The 23858-nt window shown below is 29.7% G+C and overlaps 1 protein-coding gene across 17 annotated transcripts in view; it reads left to right on the top strand.

Moving 5' to 3' along the window:
* Rbp6 (RNA-binding protein 6) overlaps positions 1–23858 on the top strand; it is a 1006046-nt gene that overhangs the window by 978751 nt on the left and 3437 nt on the right. For 11 of the 17 annotated variants that reach the window (XR_015071926.1, XR_015071929.1, XR_015071927.1 and 8 more), the window contains 2 exons: positions 12994–13059; positions 15963–16192. Coding sequence is in view for 11 of the 17 variants with exons in the window: in XM_085958080.1 (XP_085814206.1) it covers positions 12994–13059; positions 15963–16192 (296 nt within the window). In the remaining 6 variants the exon portion in view is untranslated. The remainder of the gene's footprint in view (positions 1–12993; positions 13060–15962; positions 16193–23858) is intronic. The other 6 variants (XR_015071928.1, XR_015071930.1, XM_085958082.1 and 3 more) reach the window with 1 other exon arrangement.

Below are 23858 nucleotides of genomic sequence, written 5' to 3' on the forward strand. Positions count from 1 at the left end.
GCAGCCGTCCCGCGTCCATCCAAATTTTTATGTTAAACGAAGTGTAAGATTAACATCCTTGTTAATTATAACAATTCTGTTAATTTGCGAGATGTAATTAATAATTCTTAAATTAATATAGTTTGCATAACCTACGTGATAATAAATACAAATGGTATTTAAAATCGGTATCTTATTTATAATATAACAAGAATGCATTATTCTTTGTTAAAATTGTCTAATTATTTAGAAACTTAATTAGAGATTAACAGTTAAAATAAATATTATACCTAACTTCTCATTATTTAAAAAAAAATCACTTTTATTCTGTTATTTCTTATGAAAACTTGTTTCTAGGTGTGAATTAAGTCGTGCCTTTTCTTCGAATACTCCGACTTACCTTGGTCGCAAATAAATAACATTATAATAATATACAAAACAATAATTTATATTCCATTAGTTACCTACCTTTTCATTTTTTCTTTCATTTTTTTTCGCCTTAATTGTATTTTCTGGTTCGTATCATAAATAATGATACTTGGATAATTAATAATATTATAAAATATTATTACAGTATTGATATTAAATATTTCATAAAAGACGTGACGTGGTTAATTTTATTCGTGCTTTTTTCTATTTAATGATTATTTTAGATTTTAAAAAAGATGGCCACCACTGATTTATTAATTTAGAAAGGGCTCAAACTTCCGAGATAAGAGGGTTAATGGGTTCGATTCCAGGGGTGTTCACAGGACGGAAGCCCCGGGCTTTATCCCAGCCGTTATTTGCTCCCTAAGTACATTAATGACCACCAAAAGGGGTTCAATACATTTTTAATTATTTGTTATTCCTATCATTCTGACTTTATTCTACACCAGCCATACGTTACGGTAATCGGAATAAATATATTACTATGGTCATTAATTAAGTCAAAACGTTCCGGTATTTTATATCCGTGAATCGATTAACATAATAATTAACATTTTTAGGTTAAGTTGAAATCTGTATCTATTCATGGTATTGTGATTATTTTGTTAGTTGTAAGTGGTTTGAGAACATCGATCATTTCAACATATCTATCTGTAATGTGCATATTTATATTATATTTAATATTATAAAATAATATGGTGAAGTTGAATAATGCTTTTAAGAAATAAATTTGCTAAAATTGATATCTGTTGTGAAACGAATTACTAAAATATGTGTGGATGAATGATTGAAAAAAATTCCCTCTTACCACAATAGAATACTTTTAACGTCTTTATAAGTAGGTACATTGAATTTTTCACTATGAAGAGTTTCAATAATTTCACATATATAATTAAGAAAAGCGTAACTCAATAATAATAATATCATATACGTTAAATCATAATATATACTTTGTAATAAGGAAATAGCATTAAAAATCTTTTGTATTTATTATGTATTATCGCCAAAAGCGTTATTATAAAATTACATTTTGATTACCTATTTATATTTCATTATGAAATTAAATTCATAAAAATGAATTCGTCTTTTAAAAAATCTCTTTCTCTATAGAGAGAAAAAAAAATTCTTACGACCAATAAGTATTACATAAAGGTATTACAAAAAGTATTTAAGGTTCATTTGACTAGTATTATAATAGTATTAGGAGACAGTCTTACATTATTTTTTATAGTATAATCGTAAAATCTAAATTCTTAAAATTATAAATCTGCGTTCATACAATTTGTGGATTTAAAGAAATCGGTTCAGGTATAGTGATAGGACTATTCCTCTCCTGCATCCCCGCTGGGTAGGAGCTGCTAATAACGTTGACGAAGTAATAAATTAATTCCACTTTCTGACTCATCCATGCCTCATTCAGGGTCATGGTGCTGTGCAGCCGATCGTCGCGTTCCACCAAGACTTCCGCATGGTAAGCCAGCCAGTCGCCACCCACCCAATGACATATTATAACAATCCGTTAAACTTTCTTTTCTGCAATACGATCGGTAAAATATTATTTCAAAACTAGTATGAATCCGTAATAAATCTCACAATCGAACCTAATAAAAGAGTAATTATCTTTTTTCATTTAAAAATAGGGCCAAAATATACCATCGAATAGTGTTTATATTTCACATAAATCACATTTCATACCAAAAGCGCCAGCTAGACTGCAGTGACTTACCTGCGCGGTGTTTGTGCAAACTACTTTTACAGCGCTTTTCTGTTTTCGCGAGCTACAGTTTTCACGTTCATACACAATGCTTCCCGATACAAACCGATTTGCGCAGATAAGCTTACGGTAAAGCATGAGCGTCTAGCCGGCGCTTAGGATAAATAAAGTACTAAGTGAAAATTAAATGCTAAAACGTCCCATTGCCTATAGGAACCTTTTAAAAAATCCAATCTGCTACTAAAATTATGGCTGATAAAAATAAAATAACAACATCTGAAATCTAACAAAAATGTGTGCTTTATATGAATTTCACCATTTTATATTACATGTCTTGCGAAACATATTTAAATAACGAAAAATAGCCAATCAATCAATTAATGATATTATAAATCATTTTTTTTACTGTATTATACAAAATATGAAATTGCTAACATCATCATCAGCAGCATGTATTAATTCACCGCAAGCTCCAAGCTGATTATATTCGTCTCGCTCATGTCCGTGTTACATTGATATGCACTTCTGTATTATTTATGGAATACCAATAGACTTCTATATTTTTCCGTCAATTGACTCTTCTTCTTATAATAATATGTCTTACTCATTTGGACAAATATTATTCACCATTAATCGATTGTATATAGCTAATTCTGGTTCTAAGTTAATTAAAAATTCCATTTTAAAACAACTGATAGAATTAAAATTATTACTGGCCTGTCGAGGTGTTTTCTTTCACCAATTTTGCGGTGATAAATTAATTGCTCACTGAAAAATCGAATTCTATTTTTAAATCGCGGTATAGTGCTCATTACAGAGTATCTGTCTACAGCTTAGCACACAGATGATTTGCGTCATTTCCAGCGCCAGATCAGACATGACTGATTAACGCATCATTAGGGCAGGGCGGCTGCGACTAATGAATGAACACACCCATTAGTGCCGCTATCCTCTCTTCTTGTGATCGTCATCACATTCACAAATCATTAGACGTTTTAGTTTACATTAAAATTATATCCATTTACATTAAATATATATCTTTCCAATAGTTCTACAGAGCTAACAGAATTTTCGGCCCAATGCGAACCATGCAGAATACAGAAATATTTCGACAATTACCTACTAACTTACTATCATTTTGCGAGTCAGGAAATATATATACATATTGATAAAACGACGTATATGCAGTAACAGGCCAGTACTCTTCACCACTATACATAATATTATTCTAAGTGATTGCTACTTAGGATATTATTGTGTAAATACATATTTTCTAATACAACAAATTGAGTGGGTTAAGTTGGTATGTTTAATAAGCCAGTGGACTTCCCAGTTATTTACCAGTCAAAGTGGTTCCACCTAAGGATTATAATCGAGAAATATTGTCTCGAAAATTCTCGATAAATAATCAATCTCGAAACTTCAGGTATTCTCAATTCTCGATAAATTATCAAAAATAAGATAAAATAGGAAATGGATGAAACGGAAATCGGAAATAGACTGCTGCCGGCAACAAACAGAATTTTAAAAATTCAGCTGTTGAATAAATTGAGCTATAATAAAGGATTAAAAAGCCGTTGACTTTTTGAATTTTTTGTCATAGAGATTTCAATAAACCAATCAAGCATTTTTTAATAATAATTTTACATAATTATTTTATTTTTTTTGGTTTCGTTTATACTCGTAGGTTAACCGTCATTGTAAATAGGAATAATAGCAGTATCTATATAACTTAAACCTATTATATTTTCTTTATTTAAATATAATATTACAATTCAATGATATTTTCATCAATAACGTATGCAAAATTACTGTATAAATCACGAAAGATTATATAGTGTAGGTATAGACATTATATTGTAAATTAATTTAAAAATAAATGATAGAAATATAGTTTTTAATTAATTTATTCCTAACTATATAATTAATATTATATTGTAAAAGTGACCACAGGTTTCATCAGTGAGACACGATTAAACAATTTTTAATCCAGTAATCCACAATTTTTCACTACATCACTACATTATCACTACATAATTACATTTTTTTAAAATCATATTTCGGTGTAAACTTCAAATTTATATCATTAAAATATACCTGCATAGGAAAAATAAGAGTAAGATTATTTTCACGGATAAATTTGAACGTTCAATTCATTTCACTTGCGGATTCATACTATACGTTCTATCACATATATAAATATATTTTTACACCCCTATCCCGTTTCACATAGATTTATTTCATTTAATTAACTACCTATCTACTCAATATTCAGCCGACTGAATATGAATGAATGCGCTAGTAGATAACGTATCTCGTACATTAGAATATTATTAAAAAATACATTTTAAAGCTATATATAAATGAATTTATATAAAAATGAAGAAACCCTTTGGCACTCCTTTGTAAATAATAACTGACACCTTCGTACTAAATAGTTTAGTGCTTGATGTAATGTTTAGATCAAGGTGTTTATTTTTCCTCTAAATTTAGTAGACCTGTAGACTTATTCTAGTGGGCGCATTAATTCGTAGAAGTAGTGTACGAAATTCTTGCATCCTTATATAGAAGGCTATGTTAATACAATGTGAAACCTGTATTTTAATAAAATGTTATACATCGTAATGACACTGCTTTCTATACAGAGATATTGCGAGAGTTCCGTATAACTTCTATAACCCAAAATTTAATGTATTCGTGCGCACTGGTAAAATGTATAGCTCTTCATTATTTGTTTTCAATAATTTTTGCGTACGTATATATTATTTTTGAGGTCATACTTAACGCGACTGTAAGAATAAGTCTGCTGACCGTTCTGGTCTGAAACATTTATAGAGCTTAGATCAAAATTGTATACAATTTGAGATAGACTTGCATAAGCATTTTTAGAGTAATGTTGTGAAAGGACTTTAACTGAAAATGCAAAGGTTTTGTCAATGGGGGTGGTGCTTGGTTGGGTCAGATTATTATATTATAATATATTTGATGTTTTATGCTTTAGCAACCTATTAAGTGGTGTTTACTTCGATAGTTTAGCAACTTCTACATACAGACTCCCTCTTTTCCCGGTAGGTTTTATACTGAATCAGTAGTTTAGGTAATCATGACGTAAAATTATAACTTGAACCTTTATCTAAATCAAATTATAAATTAAATTACAATCTGTAGTTATCCAATTAGCTTTCTTGATAGTTGACATGAAAAGTATTTAACGAAAAGAAATATTTTCACTTTACTATAAGACAATAAAGTATTTCTTAAAATTATTGCAAGTAACTAATTCAATTATTTAATATTCAACGTCTTTATCCTCGATCTAATACATATATTATATTTTAAATCAAATACTATTTCATTTTTAAAAAAAATGACAATGACGATATTGTTTTCTACGTAACGTAAAACATAAGTATGTTATATTTGAAAAATTATACATATTAGGTTCATAAATCTTTATGATATAAACGCGTTTGATTATTATAAAATAATATACAAGTTAAAACACTACGGGAAGAAGAAGTTTTTGATGTCAGCCAAGGCGATAATAACTGAGTGTTAAGTGGAATTTGCACCAAAGCTGAACATCCAAGAATGTTTAAACGAAGAACAACGAGCTGATATCATCACTTCTGGAGAAAACTGTTGCTAAGAAATGGAGGGCGAGTAACCATCCTATTTTGTCTTTACAATATCTGAGCATCAGCTTTGTTTTCATGTCTGTTTATAAGTAGAAAACTTTAGTTTATCCAAACTTCAAATATTCTAGATATATTACATCTACTTACGTGTTTTACTTAAAAAAAGATCTTTTAGTTTTATATCCGATTTATATAGTAAGATCTTATATTATGGTTATAAAATAACAATAGAAATTAACTAATATCAGACGGTAGTCCTCTTAGTTTCTAGGTATAGACCTGCTCAGATTATAGTTTACAACATCATAATATAGAATAGAGTAAGAAAAACAATTATCGAAATTGTATTAATTGTTTTATCAATAAATTTGCTTAATACCTACTATAGCATGATTGTTTAAGGCGAAACCATATTTTTTTTATAAAATGAATATTTAGTCTATACTTTATTACCTACGATTATAATGGATCCAATAACTATTGTAGATTATAATATTAGCAGATTTAAAAAAAAATGTACGGCCATATTAGGTGGTCCAAATTTATTTATGAATATAGATAGTGTTTGTGGTGAATATAATATTTAAACATTTTTTTTATTATTATCCATGTAGTAAACGTACTTTTTTGTTTTTTTTAACGTAACGTGTGAGTAAGTTGATGATTTATTCTAGTACTCAGTACTCTTATTTTGCTTACTCTACAATAAAAAAAATTGGTGTAATTTGGTGTATACTTGTAACGAATTGGTGGTGTAATCTGGTCATTCCCGTGCTAATTATATTATTTTTATTTAATATATTTTCAGAAGAAACATTGAAAAAATATATTACATTGTTTTCAAATAAAATCTAAATAAATATTTTTAAAATTTTTAAAAATATTATTTTTTATCATTCGTATACCTACTTAATTAATTATTGTAATTTTTGCTTATTGAAAAAATAATTGACTTATTGTAGAATTGCTTTTACTGATAATTTTTAAATATACCTATAATACAATTCATTATTATTATTATTATATGACTAGCATATCAATATGCCTAAATGTTTATTCAATATTTTTGTATGTAGAGTTTACTTTACTTGATGTCGTTTAAAATGATACACTGTGTTTTAATAGATACATAGAATTTAAATATAGCCAAAGGTAATAATTTATTAATATAGTAAAAGTCAACTGTTTTGTTTCATTAGTAATATTAAGCAAAGTTAGTCAAACTTTTTTAATATATAAAAAAAATATTAATTTTAGAATAGTATACATTTAAAAAGATTTAATTTTAGCATTTAAGGTAGTCGACTCATTTAGTGAGATTTTACTTGTATTTTTATCTTATTTAAATTTATACAGTGTTTGTGTTTTTTGTACTAACATTTGCCATACTTTATTGTGTGTTTTCCCATATAATTTCACTTGTCGCTATAACCAGCATATTGCTCTACCAATGATTCCAAAACATCTGATGTGTGCCTGTTTCTTTGTTTGTGCCTACGTGTTCATTTGCAATAATACAAAAGGTTTCATACCAGGTTTGTTAATTTATTGTTTGTACTTTTACTATATATATTTTTTTATAATATTACCTAATTCAATTAAATTGTATCACAAATATATATGACTTTGATATATCCCATAGCTCTCTCATGAATATTTTTATTCAATTAAGTACATACATCTTTAATCCGTGAAATTGTATTAGTACCTAGTGTTTATTTTATGACAATAATAATATTCCAAGAACATAATCATCATAATTCCACTAGCCAAAATATAACAAATAAAATTTAATATGAAATGCATACATATTATACCACATTTTTCTTTTTTTAAACAAATATATTATAGCAAAGGATAATATACATATTATATCGTTATTGTATTGAAAAAATAGATAAAACATATTTATTTATTAAATTTTAATTTCCGAATACTAAACTCTGGCTAGAAGTATTACATTACTAGTTTTATTACATTTTATTATAACATCTATGGCTTATTTTAATATTTAGTTTTACAATTATTTTATCAATATTTCAAAATTACGACATAAAAAATTAAACTTTTCTTATTTGGCCCCCTCCCTCAGCATAAAACTAGTTTTAAAAAATTCCGTTACTTTTGTAGGTTTAAATCTGTTTGGGCATATTGTGAAGTAATAGTTAATGCAAACTTATCATTTATATCTTATGAAAAAGGCGGTCACGATCATCTACTAAAATCATTTGTATACGGTGGGCTAATTCTATATGGTATAAAATAATTAATAAAAATGTATGTGTTTAATTATATTAAAATTAATGTAGTCGTCTATGACAGTGAAATTTTGTTGTTGATATTATACTGTCAGAGCTTATCCAGCCCACATTGTGTTTGAAACGAATTAATGAAATTTTCACTGAGATCTCACGCGCCATTTTGTTTTCGCAATGGCGTAGCTGGAATCCACTCAATTTGCAATTGAGATTATCAGCCGGGAGTGAGTTATTGATGACCACTATTAAAAAGCCGTTGGTTCGTTCCACCAACAAGAGGGCCCCCTCGCGAACTGTTTAGCGTTAAATGGATTCGGGCCACGTGTTGGGCACATGTTTTGGTTGAATGCCACCTCAATATATCACGGTCGGGAGATACCGAAAAACACTCTTTCCTTTGGCTCTGGCCATTCGCATACGAACAGGGACGCCTCAAGTAAAAAAGCCGCCTCTAGGGATTAGTCAATATGCCGCCTCTGTCATCTCTCGATTACAGCGTTAAACTTTTACTAATTTGTATTAGACCATTTCTGTTAAAAAATATATCCCTAATGACTTCTTCTACCATATTCTACTCATTTATATATTATATTTGGACTGGGAGATTATTATATGGTAAAAAACATAGGTTCAAATCTGAGCAAATATTTCCTAGTACTTATACATATTAATTAATGTTAATATGTCGACTGTAAAATTTACAATTCAAGCTATTTTTATAGCACCTCCGATTATCGAATAGTTAAATTTAGTGTCCACTTCTTAAGCCTTAAGCGTCTGATATATTTACATAATGTTTTCAAGATACATTGAGCAAATAAATGGCGATTAATCATTTCTAGTAAAATAAATGTTAAAAAAATTTAGCCGATGGATTTTAAAACCAATAAAAAGACATATAAGTTATACTATCATATTATTATGATGATTTAATATCTAACTTGTGTTAAATGCTTTCAGAAGTTTAAAAATCAGAACTTTCATGGGTTTGTGAGTTTGAATCCAGCGGGTAATTAAATTATTAAGTTGTTTGGATCAACGATGAAAAAAGCTGGTTAAATAAATATTTATTACACTAAAAATACAACGTCTGTCTGTTACATAATTTGGCAAAGATAACTTGTATGCATTATAGTTGTTCTCGAATCATTGATACAGGAGATATCGAAAAAAGATCCTTATTCTTATCCGATCTGCCGCGCCTTTATATATGCCGCCCACATTTGAAAATCTCACCCGGCTGACCCCGCGATGCGTCACTGTTTCCAAACCTCGGATATTTCATATTGCGGCCACCGCACCTTTTGCCGTCGGAGACGTTAGGAATTCAGTATCCAATATCGTTTTTATTAAAGCAAAAAATAAAACTTGTCTACGCGGTGATGGATAGTGTGCCGCAAAAATTCTCAGTTTCCTTTTGGCCGAAATTCTGGGCGCAACATTATTGCCCGGAAAAAATGACGACAAAAAATTGTTTTCCCGGGAAAGGTCCAAATATTTCTTATATAAATAAATACAAAACGCTCCCCGTACAGTCTGGCACGTCTTATATTCCTCATGGCTACACTGATAAAACCGACTTATACAGAAAATTAAAAATACCATCATCATCCGACAACAATATTTTCTAGTTGATGGAAACCTCTCCAAGCTTTATTCAATATACATCTACCTCTTTTGTATTCTCTATAACAGGAGTTTCTAACCCTTTTTCAATAATAGAATGGCGGGAATTTTTTCCCAATGAAACTTACATAAAGAAAGAGAAGTAATACTACACGTCATATATTTGACAAATAATGATGGATTTATAGGTTCACTAATTTTTTTAAATCATTCATTTTTAGGCACGTCTTATAAAATATAATATTAAGCACAAAAAACGAAATCTACGTCGTTATCCCACTTAGGCGGCAGCACTTCTAGTAGCGTTTTAACAAAGCACTGAATGCGTGAAGTTTTCAACATTTCTTAATTAAAGCAAGTTGCTTGTTTTGCTTTTTTAAATATATAAAATTCACTATTTTTCTTATCCATAACATATATTTATTAGATTTAATTAGATATTTAATCATTATAAATTTTAAAAACTTAATTATAGTCACTTTACTTCTTGAATATCACTACGTATAAGTCGTTATATTGGATAGGTACACATAATTTAGCAAAGCCTCAGAATCATTTGAAATATTGTTGAAAAATTCTTTGACTAAATGGCATTTGATACGACATAATTATTTAGCATACCAATCAAGAAACCGACTCATGCACTATTAATGCATATATTAATTTCTAATAACAACGCATCTGAGGTGTAATACCAGTCATGGAATTTTCAATTTTAATAATGGATTTAAAAAATGTTTTTATTCATTCATAAAAATTTAGGCAGAACTCGTAAATGAATTTTAAATGCCTAAGAGATTAAAAGATTTATAGCGTTTTGACTTTATAAATCTGCCCAAATTCTATCGATACCCTTAAGGCCTTGTAATAATACTGTAATAGGACTCTAACGGTGTATATATTATTATGTACGTCATTCCTGAATACAGTATGATGATCCACTTGCCTGGCCATCAATCATTCCCGAAGCGATCTACCAATAACCACAGCCACCATAACCTTCGCGCCCACCGCCTTTAGACCCCACCACCTTCCCATAGGGCGACACACCCCATCCAGTGGCCGGACTAAACTACGCTAACCATCGCTAAATAATCCGATTAATGATACGTCATAGTTTTCGAACTGGATACCGAATCACAATCACATTTCGAAGACTGCGATTAATTTGGTAAAAATTGCTGACTCATTTGGAAGTAGAAGAACCCGGCATGGAAAAAATTTCGTGTTGTATTTTTGTTACTGGATCCATTTAATCATCTCAGTCTAAATATAAATCAATTAGATTAATGGAGCTGTCATGATATTATACGGACTCACTTTACTAATATGATATTCTTATATTCAGCAGTTATAAGTATTAAAATTGTTACATCAGCGGGTCAATTCTATACACAACACTGCTTTATGTCCGCTACGGCAGCTAAATAGGGTAGGAAATTATCGAACTTTTAACACTTATTGTAACAATTACAATAATTTAGTTATAACTGTTACAATAAGTGCTATGTTTTAACAGCACCTCTCTCAGAAGTGATCAATTTTAGAGAGAAATAGACATTTTAGACAGTCCAGACGGTTAACTTATTGTAATTGTTACAATAAGTGTTAACAATTCGATACTTTTCTACCCTATTTAGCTGCCGTAGCGGACCGAAAGCAGTCTTGTGTATAGAATATACCCGCAGGACTGGATTCATCACAAGGCTAAAGTGGCTTTAACCAAGGGACCCCAAATTTAAAGGAACCCCAGGGCCTGAAAATATCTTTTTAATCTTCGAAAATGTATGAAATTCTACATAATATCTAGTATCTTTTTTCAATCGTTCAAATTATTCTTAGATTATTTTTAAATCATTTTCAAGGCGCAAGATCACGCCCATACGCCCAAGATGATTGAGCTGTAACGAATCGTCTTATAATGGTCATGAGTGCCGGGTTCGAATCCCGGGTCTTACATATTCACATGTTATTTTTCTGTGTGTTTGGAGACAGAGTATGGACCTTATAGGTTGAGCAAGTGGAAAAATCCATTTCGCCTAAAAAACTAAAATCTATTTAAACAGCTTCCGCTCTATAAAGGCCCATAATACATTATTATTATTATTGGGTAAAATCTATTCAGTTCAATTAATATACTGTATTAAATTTCATAAATAATAAAAAATGATTAAATAGTAATATTTTTTTGAAAAAGGAAGACTGACCGAATAATTCACAAGGTTTTAAAATGTAACATTCTTTATTGAAAAAGATATCTCAAATATATACATACCACAAAATACTGAGGTGTTATAAAATTATGTAAGAAGAGAATTGATAGTTATTATTTATAATGTATTTAAGCGTAAATTTGGTCCTGGTTTACTCCTTCCAAGATATCACATTTTTAATGATGTATTTGTAGATAGGTAGTTAAATTATAATTAAACATAAATTTGTCAAATTGAATAACAACTCGATCATGTTGTAATCAAATCATTCCCCAGAATATCGAAAAGAATATCAGCTCATATAAGCATAATCATATAATAGGTAAACATATTATATACATATTGTAGAACTCATGGCACAAGCACAGAGCATGGTTTTTTTTATATATATTTAAACGTTTTTGTATTGATATTATATATAATACATTTAACTATATCGTCGTACATAATATATATTTAACACTTCAAGCACGTTGCATCTTCAAACTGCAATCATCAATAAATAATCAATAAATAAAATAATTGCAAAATGTCACCTGACTACTACAACTGTCTACTCATTGTTTCATTCTTACTATTGTAAGAATGAACAAGTACAAAGTTGATATCAGAAAAGGCCGAACTAACGATATTATTTTTTAGTGCTACTTAAACTTCATATTTTATAGCAATACGTTTATATAGTATTATTTATATAACATTCTAAGCCTAGAAAAATTGAGAGCTTGTGTAAATTTACTAATTAAAATCAATCAAACTTTAGAAAAAGCAAATTAATAATAAGTGAATAATAGCTAATAAACAGTGTGTAAGTACATGGTTTATCTTTTTTTTCAAACATTTCTATTCTATATAGAATCATTAAACTAATTTAATCTGTAAGCGAACGTTATCTGTACGAAATAAGTTTTCTTATTTCAAATAGTATATTTCTTTTTTGGCCTCTTTTTTTAATATTCTATGTGGGTATTTATTTACATTTAGAAATTTGCAAGAAACTCTTTTCGTTAGTGTAGTATTCCTTTACGTTGGGCAACATTGTGAAATTGGTAGAGCAAGGTATTGGTTATAGGCATGACCATGTGTCTGATTGACCATGGTCTCGACCGGTGTGTGATGTTCTCCGTGTGTTGCAGTGGATTTGACAAACGGACAGCTGACTCCAAACAACAACACACCACTTCTAGCGCAGGCGCTCTCAGGTAACCTACGCCATTCACTAAATACATTCATTTCAGGTGACATTTTGCAATTAAGCCAATGAAACATTTTTTGACAATTTCCGTTAACTTCTGCGTAATTTTATTGACACTAAACTTATTTTAGGAATGTATATTTAATGTCCCATCCCTTTGTATGTTATTAAAACACCGATAAATGAACTTTTCCTCGAATATTGCTTAATATATTTTTAAGCAATATACAAAATATGTATATTATAAACAATTATTTTATTATCACATATTATTATTATTATTTGAATAATTGTTTAACGTTAATAATATTCCTCCCGTTCCCAAGTGAAGATGTTTCTTTTATGTGTATGTGTGTTTTTCTTTGTAGTGCAACAAAATTGATTCTTTATAGTTTTAAAGAGAAATTTTGTATTTTTAAATAACTATCAAAATAATTGTGAAAATATTATAAAACTATAATACTTAATTATTTTATTGAATAGAAAATATTTGTGATAACCTATATTAAATTTAATAATATTAGTTTTTTATTATTTTTCGTACCTAATATAATTATAGAAATAAGTACGAAAAACAGAAAATATATCAAAATAGTAATTACATGTTTGATTTGTCTCATTTAATTTCTATCAAAACAATATAATAGTAAAAAAATAATAATAGGAATAGCATGTTCACTATATAAAATACATTTTATTTTATTTTCATTTGATTATTAAATATATATCTTTGATTACTTTATATATCTTCGAACACTTTGGTAAATTCTGAATAGTTACCATATTATGTATAGCAAATTATGCATATGTCTTTGAACATTTCCTTAATAACATGATTTAAATATAATGAAAACTAATCTTAATATTATTATTCATAATCAATTTCTATTTATTTACTTGATAATCGTCAGTTATTCTTTTTTAAGTGAATATTTTGAACGTTCATTATATCAATTTTAAATATTTGAGTAGGTACTGAGTATTTTTTATTAGAACGGATAGTTAGTTTATTTTTTTACACTTTTCCACATACTACTATCTACCTAACTACTATCAATTTTTTTATAAAATATATTTAATTAATCACATATATATTCAATCAAAAGGATTATTTGTAATGAATGTTAAACTGAAAACAGACAAACCTGGTGCCTATCAATTTTAAAATTTCACTACGAAGTTGAATAGAAGCAATGAATTTATCCGCTAACTCTACGTGAAATATCTCAACAGATATCAACTATTTTTGCCAGTTAAGTAATCTATCAGAATCGATCATATTATAGATAAACACGACATCGAAATGATGTATTTTAAATATGTGTGTGTATATATATTATATTTCTGCAACTTTTACGGATACATATAGTAGAGCTTGGAAAACTAAACCCTGTTTGACTGTGTAGAAATATATAATGTAGTTTTCCCCGTTTATGCATTTGTGAGCATCAAGAGCAAAAACCTATACAGTTCCACCTTTATTTGCATGTAATTTTTTTCCATACCGTCAACTGCATTCGCTTTTACATCAAGTACCACATACTTCATACAGTTGCATTTTTTCCTCGTATAAGCCCTAACAGCGTTCGGCGACCGCTCACTTTATATGCAAATATCATTTGGTTCGAATATATAAATTTTAATAGTTTTTCAGTCGCAATTTTGTGGTGTTTTTTCATTTTCATTCTGTAAAAATAGCCACTCTATGAACTCTCGTTCGCGTACTGTAATCGAGTTACTCACCGTAAACGAATTTCTTTTCGATTCGAATTTTAACCGCGATGCTTTACAATTAATATTCGGCTTTTAAATTAAAATATTCAAAAAATAATAATATCTGATAATATTATGTGAGTTTATCAGACATATTATACAACATTGCTGTTTATCTAATAATTCTAAAGTAGGTAGGTATTTTTTAAATATACTAATTTCTTCTTATCTCCTTTCATTCGTATAATTTACATTTTATATCATTATCGTGAAGTGAAAGTATTAACAAAAACTATTATTTTACGTTGTATAATAATATATATTGGTATTATAGTTATTCAGTGGTATTTGTAATATATTTAAACACAGTATTCTCTTTCAATACATTTGTGTATCAATGTTTTTTTTATTGATAGAAAAGTTATTTTGTATATTATATCACGATGCAGTAAATACGATATATTTAAAGGGTAATTATCCTGAGCATACAATTCCTTAATTTATGTATTTTTTGCGAAGCTAATTCTAAAATCAAAGTCCTATTTAACACTCCGGTTACTGTAATGTCATTTTTAGGTTACCCAGCCTAGTAAATTGCAAATATTTCATTTAATATGTACTTCAGCATCTTCATATTTTGACTATTTCAATAATCATGAATAAAACATTTAATTTAAATTTTATTATTTTCAAAATCGATGGCAGTATCCAGTAGATATAAATAATTGATATAATATATCCGTCAGATTGTATTACAAACAAAATACATAGATCTAAAAGTAGATGTGAGTAAATGATATCAAAGTAAGGGATGAGATCAAGATAGTAATATGATCTGAAGGCTTTAAGAATATATAGAAGTACTCGTATTATTTCAATTAAGTTTTGATGCATTTTTGATAATTTTATAAATCAAACGGGTAGTAAATAATGATTATGAAATCTTAGAAGACTTATTTATGTTGCCAAAATAGGCATTTTTCTTTTATATATTTAAATATTGTCAATCTTGTATGGTAACATAAGGTGACATCACCGGAACGGACGGCATTTATTAGCTTCGTAAAGGGAATGCTAAATGTATCATCATATTTTACTGTGTTTATAGATATTATGGTTCGAGCAGCTTTACTATGTCTATATTTTTTGATGATGATGAAATTGTATGAAATTTTGATGTCGATTTCCTTTACGCAGTGATGAACAACTACCAGGCAGCGGCGGCGCAAGGTTTCGGACCGCCGGCGTCCCCGCACGCGGTGGGGCGCGGGTTCCCGGCGGCAGGCTCGCCGGGACCCGCCCTCGACATGTACAACCCTGCTGACGGGTACGTCCAAGCCACCAGCCCCCAGCCCTCTGGATTCCCGGCCATCGCCGTCAGCCGCGCACCCCTCAACTACAGCCCCGTGAGTGTCCACTGCCGACCCGTAAGTTACCATTTTCTATTTATTACATTAATACCTGGACCCGCGCTGGATAGTGATAAAACTACGTATATCAGTATATGACATACGTACATACGTATTATTTATGTTTTAGTCTATCGACTGATATATTCTAAGTATTTATATATACAGTCACTAATAAGAAATAATATACTAGATATGTGACTGTATCAGCTACATTTCAGCATCTAATTAAATTATTGTTAGTGAAAATGTATACCATTTGTACTTATAAACATAACTAATAATACGATAATAACTATTTATTAAAATAAAACACAATATATTACTTATTACTAATAGCGCCTTTATACGTGCGTGGATTTACTGACACCAATAATGTGTAAATTAAACTATCGCGATAATAATTGTCTACACGCAAAAGTGCTTACTGTCTCTCCAATCACATTCTTAAATCGTAAGCGAGACGCGTTGTTCTTATTGTATGGTGCCATTTGACTGGTTCTGAAAATTATTTAACGTAAAAATGCTCTACGCGGTGTAGGTAATTTGTATATTTTTCCGGCAGGTTTGCTACTATAGCCATACGTCATGGAAGATACAAATATCGCGAAAAAATTGAAAAGTTGCAATTTTTTTCGATCAATGCATGCAGTCTTGTAACTTTCACGATAATGCGTATTTACATTTTCATTCTATAGTTACGGTCGCGACAATACGTACTATCACCAGTAAATGAGCTATTATTATATTTTTACATTAATGACGATAAATATCGGTACCTTCCGTTTAGCACGACTTTCTCAGCAAATACAAAAAATACATTTCTTGGATCACCTATTTTTATATTTTATACCTACCTACTAACAATAATTATGTATTGATTACAATTTTAATTGAAAAATTTCAATTCTATACATTGCCTCTAACTGTACCCGATCTCTACAAGAACTTTTAAAAAAATCGTAATTACATAATATTTCTTACTCAATTTCATTGTTAAATGTCAGAATACGTAATATGAATTTCTTGCTTCAACGAAAGAATGTTTGGAGATCCAAGATACTTTTCGGTCTTTACCGCTTGATATTTAACTATTTTTTTGAATTTTTTTTTTTGATGAAAATTAACACCTTCCAACACATTTCATAAAAATTTATTCTTTGTACATACCGTAAAAATCGCATGTGGTGTAATTTTCTTATAATTGTGAAAGACTCTGTTTTCTTTATGTGGACCCAGAATTACTGTATACGAACAAGACTCGGTCTGGCTATTTATTTGAAAGAATTGCGATACAATATTGTGTTTTACTTTATTTAATAAACAAAAATCTATCCACTAAAAACTGACAGTTAGCACTATTAAAATAATCAATATTGTTTTTTCTCATCTTATACGTCATACATAAATCATTACAATTGTGTTAATGGACATTTTTTATGTTTATTATGCGACTACAACATCCGTCATCTTTGTTACCGGATAAGTTTCCGCTTAAATGTATTTGTTATTATAATTCATATGTACAATCATAAACCTACGTCTTATATCGCATCTAATATTCATATATAAAGCATAAAGTTCATATATTACTACCTATATATTATTTTCCTTGACCACGGATACCGTAATTATAGGGCTATATCATTAAATCTTAACATTCAGAAAGGTAAATTTAATGTGTTTGTTGGAACGAATATTTTAACATACGTTATCTCGCATAACCCTTTCATTTAATGTATTCCTTTACTATCAAGATTGAGGGGGTTAAATATGTTTTCCATGGTAAATTATTTTTAAAAATATTTAAAAAAAATCGCACTTTTTTATTATTTTCTGACGTAAGATTTTGATTTTTAAAATGACTGAACCCGATGCGTCTAAACACACACAAGCTTTCATGCGAACGCACTGAAAACGTATTGCCGTATATGGTTTAATTGATTTATAAACCTAAATAATAAAAAAATTAATAATTAATTAGTACACGAAAGCACACATGTTCTTGGTGAAGCTGTAACAATGTTTTAATATCTAGTGTGGAGAAATTTCTGATAAAGTTTGACACGTAAACAAAACGCGCATTGAGTATTGGTAATATTTGAGGTCACTCGGCGCGCCTTGTGTTTCTTATATTTTATGGCCTCGCCGCTATAAAGTAATAAAATTAATTCAGCTTCAAAGCTTTTGTCCGTGGTGACTGGCTTTCAAGGAAAGAGCTGCTCAAGTCGGTTCAACCAGCTGTTGAGCCTATCGGACCGTCAGACCTGGTCGCCACAAAAGCCAATTTTATTTCATTTGGATAATATGCGGCATTATACTGCCAACGTGAAGATCTCTTCACTTAGAATGTTCGACAGTTTTGTATTAGCTTTAAATTGTTACTTACTACAATTTTTAATAGTGCCTCTACATGCTCATCTCACCCATGGGTACCTTAACTTAAAGTCATGTAAATTCAGTCAAAGCACATTTGAGTGCATGGCGACCTTAGTTTTGGGTGCTGCTCCTGAGACATTACCAGTCATAAAAATAATGATTCTTCACCTCCAAACATAGGGTCCTGTGATACGCCCGATTAAGACCGGTTGTGGTGCGGGGCGGGTGTGGTTAGGTGGAGTCATTAACTTCAATGGCTTTCACATTTATATCTTAAAATCTGTTCTATGGACACACGTTATTTTTGCAGTATACAGCTTTATTTTCTATAATAATAAGTATGAATTATTACTTTCTATAGAAAGTGTTCGTATATCCATCAAGTACGTAGCAGTATGTACTTTATACCAATATTTTGTGTGTGGATAAGCCATCTCAATTTTCTCTTGTTTTTCTATGCACACCCAAATGTTTAGCACACAGTTATTAGGTAGACCATTAAATTAAAATGGGCATTGGTTAACGTAGCTCTACAAAGAAATAAAGTCAATTATCTAGATGTATCATAGTGGTTTTATAATACCGGTATAGAATGGGGCGGTTTTATTCCGAAACATTTTACTCATTCATATTTAATTTATCTGCTAATTGTATAATATTATGTATCAGTTGAAATAGATACTAAAATAATTTAAATGTGTTTGTAAATTAGAAAAAAATATCGTTCTTACGTGGCGTGTTCTAGAGTATTTTTTTAATTTTTAAATAAAGTAGACCCTCACAGTCACTGCATCACGATATAGTTCTGTTAATTTATCAAGCCTGTATATTTCGAGGATGTGTTTAAATATTGTAATCTGGTCTCGTTGGTTAATTTGGTGGGTAACATATATTTCTCGAAAAATAAGTATTAGAAACCTCTTTACAAGGCGGCTAATTCAGTTCACAAATAAAGCCAATAAAATTAGTCTCATTGATCTTTGTAGTGTATTAAAATATTATTATTGCTTTTAATTGTTTTTCACCAAGAATTTACTTTTTTCTTTGTTCCCTTCATATAAGAGCTAATAGTTTGCTATATAAGGTTGTAAGGGATATTTCTTACCCTTATTGTATTGTTGCACAAAACATTTTGTTTTTCTTATCATTTGCGCTTCCGGTTTTCACGTGGCTGAGACAGAATGCTATTGTCCCGGGAAATGGGGATATTACGCGACGTTTTCATTTTTCCGATAGAAACTCCAGGCGGTTATTGTTTTCCAATCTCGCAATTTTCATTCGCGGTATTTGTTTTCTAATGCGCTCGCTTATTGTCCAAAGGTAAGACTCGCCGCTAAAAGACAGAAGACAGATAATGAATTACGCCAACATTTTTTATTCGATTTCTGCAAATAAAGATATACAGTAATATCGTTACTATTTTTTTTAATATATATATTATAGGAAATAATATTGTTCAATTACGATTCAATGAATGTTACGCATCGAAATTATTCGATATGGCATTCTTTTTTACTAACGTTAATAATCCGATGTGAAAGCCGCCACCTGATTTTTTTTATGAGGGAGTTATTTATTTTCTAAACACATATTGAAAATATAGCATTTGTATTTTTCAATCGCAAGATTCAAACCCACGAATAATGGCTTCAGAAGCTAACATTATTCCACTCGACCATGGCGACCGTCTTACATATTCACTTTATGGTGTTACCTGGACACTTTTGGTGAAAATACATTGTTTATTTTATTAAAATAAAACGCAATAATAAATTAATTGTTTTTGCCTAATATACTTTATTATTTATGATTTTTCTAAATATTTTCAATCATTACCTACTTATCTAACCGATGTTTTTAAATTTGCGAAAAAAAATATTTTTCAAAAAATTTCGTGTCAAGAATACGTCGTTTTAAACTTGTCCTAAATTCTGCAAACTGCTTTCGGTTTATGCACTGAATCTTATTCAATATTGGCGTATTTGAAGGTTGCAACACACACATTGCACGTCTATAATGCGTGGTTCATTTTCGTAGGACACTCACACATTCAAAACCCTATTTCAAAATGTAGTGTATTGGGGTTTAGCCTATCTGAATTCTGTTTATTAATCTGTTCTGTGACTCTATACTAGATAATAATGTATAAATTACAAAAAATATTTTTTTTTTAAATAATATTTAAATATTTTTAACCTAAATAGTAATTTTCGATAGAAAAACGTCATTGTATCTACTAAAATATAATGAGTTATTTATAAATTAATCATTTCATTTGTATCACATCTAAATCTTGCAAGATACTTAAGAGCATACTCAGTGAAAGGGCAAATAATTTTCAACTATAGGTGCGACGAAATTTTGGACTCGCTGGCAATCGGAGAGCGAAAGTCGAGCTGTGAACACCTCAATTTGTTTTGTGATGGTAACGGGGGTATTAATTCTTAAATCGTGTAAAGATGACTAAAAGCGTTACCCATTTACTTGAAAAAGAAAACATGTCAATGAATATATTGTTATTGTTACTAATAGAACAATAAACAGAATGTTGAATTTTTATGACAAATTATATTTCGTTCGGCTCGCGTCATTTGCACAATCCGCGCATCGCCTAGTCACGATCTTTTTAGACCATGCCTCAACTGAGGTATAGCCTTAATATAATTATTTAATTAATAATAATTCAATAAATATTATACGAACCCTTTCTTTAGATTTGTTTTTACAATTGCTATACCTGTTTCGACAATAAAACTGACAGTAACGTAATGTATTATGGTATACCAACACTACCAACATATTGTGGTTTTTATATGTAATTACGACTTTTGAAATATACGTTTTCATAATAAATACTCCATCCCATTTCTCGTTTTATCGGAGATATAATATATAGGTGCATTGGCTAAATCTCACTTGAGAGACCAGTAAGAAAAGTTTTATCCGGTATATTTTTCCAGCGATCTCGAAAAATACACTTTAATTCGGAAAGAAAGCAGTATTTTCGCAATGGAGCCATCTTACCTGTAATGAAATATTCATGTAAAATGGGGAAGCAAACCTTTTTTAGTCAGTTAATTATGTTCAATTAAGATGTAGTGTTGGTACTACACGCTACTAACGATGATTATTACAATTAAAATCATTGGAAATAGTGACATAAATAAATTATTATATAAATTTTATTTTATCGAAAGTTATTTTATCATACAAGTATAATATTATCTGAATTATAATATATTTATTATTTCAAACGAAAGCGTAAAATTGGTCACTTTAAAAAAAAATTACAACGAACATGGATATGTCTAATTCTTTAATTTAAGTTTTTCAAAATATAGCTGTATTATTTATACAAATATAAAATAAAAAGGTACGTAAGCAATTGAAGAAATATACATACAAATTTTTACTACAAAACATACAAGTTTATGGTCATTTTTTTCACGAATAGAGGGCAGAGGTTTTTTTTCGGTAAGGTACATGTTCAAACACGCGCGTTAAGATGATCTTACTCCTTACTTCATTTATCGTTTGTCAACGTATGGCTACGGCCGTGTGTTGTAGCTTAACCACTGGAAAATGCCAATAGAAATGGCGTAATTCAAAAAAGTATTACCTTATTCATAGGTCAATAATTATTATAAAACAATCATTATTCATAGAATATTTATCACATTTGAATGTTCAAAGACTTAGATTATAATCAGTATATTTACAGTTATCTTCAAATGTGTTAATCGTGCCCATTTTTTTGAATAATAAAATGCCTAATTTTTGACAAATTTGGGATCAGAGAGATTATGTAATATATTTTTTAATCGTAAATATTAATTTTACTAATAGTTTTGTTAATGCTTTTAAAAATGAATACTGAAGTACTGAAATATGACTATATTCTTAAACATTAGATCGAGAGGTTTAAAAGAATACTATTTTATGTAATAAATTTATGCAGTCACTACATGTTTAAAATAACTATAAATGATAATAAGGCTTCAAAATTATATAAATAGATTATCTAAAACGTTTAAGGAATATCCAGGATCTTGCTCTGAAAATACCAAAACCTCTTTTTTGACCTACGCGGCGCACGTGGGCCCTTAAGAATTACGATTATTAATAATACAATTTAACCCATATTAGGTACAAGCAGATTATCAAATGGGACCCACTTTTTCCATATTATATAATATCAAAAAAGAACGTTGAGTAGATTTTAAATTCAATACAAGTTTAGTGGTTGCCGTTGCACATCACTGCGGCACACACTCGTCGCGGGGCAAGTGTTAGAATAGCGTCTGCGTTGGCATCTTCCCGGGCGGACGCCGACCGCCGAAGCCTCCGCCCCCAAGCAATAACCCTAAATCAAGGCGAGAGCAAGTGACGCGAGATCGCCCGCGCACCGACAAACGCCACTTTCGCCTTTTTTCCCCTGTGCGCCACCGTTATCTTAAAAACCTTCAACGTGTGTTTTAGATCTCGTTTTTCTTTCCCAGTCTTTTCGAGCTTTTCAGTTTTCTTTTCGTGTGCGAATTATATATTACACTGCGCCGTAGATTCTATCGCGTTTCTTCCTGTATTATTTAATTAAAACAATAATTATTATAGGCCTCATTATCGTAAAGTACAACATATTCTACAGTAATATTATATCGAGGATGCCAATCCAAATGAGCCAAAAAGGCGTAAATTTCTTAGAACTGAAAGAGCGGAAAGGTCTTAGAATTAAAAGGGCGTAATTAACCTAATCTGTGTCGCTTGTAATTTTAAATCGATTGTATTTTTTTTCATCAATGTCATTATATTATTTTCTTATAAATGGTTACAAATTGACGCATACGCCCTTTTTATCAAACATACTCGATATGAGCATAATTTATGCAACATTCATTATATTCAAAATAATATGTAGGTACTCACGTTAAAGTTTATTTAGACAATTAATTCAGTTCTTGTTGAAATTAAGCCAGATATTTATTTACATGATATTTTAACAGGAACCGATATAGCTATCACATCGGAAGTTATAAAATTATACAAACATATTTTATGTTATTATTATGTACTAATATTACTAAACTGTCTTTAGATAATATACATAATACATTAACCCATCATTAGTTTCTTTAATTTTATTGTTAATTAAATTGGTTCACGTGGTTTAACTCTCTTTAAGTGTCTTTATTAATTCTACAATTTTTGAGGACATTCATGGCTTTTTTGTAATATTAACTTATTTTAATAATAATCCAAAGAGAAATCAGTAATCTATAAATAAAGTCATCTAAACATTTATCAACAC

Source organism: Rhyacophila brunnea, unplaced genomic scaffold (genome assembly GCF_057557595.1).
Source record: "Rhyacophila brunnea isolate RB1 unplaced genomic scaffold, BYU_Rbru_1.0 scaffold_7, whole genome shotgun sequence".
Lineage (NCBI taxonomy): Eukaryota > Metazoa > Arthropoda > Insecta > Trichoptera > Rhyacophilidae > Rhyacophila > Rhyacophila brunnea.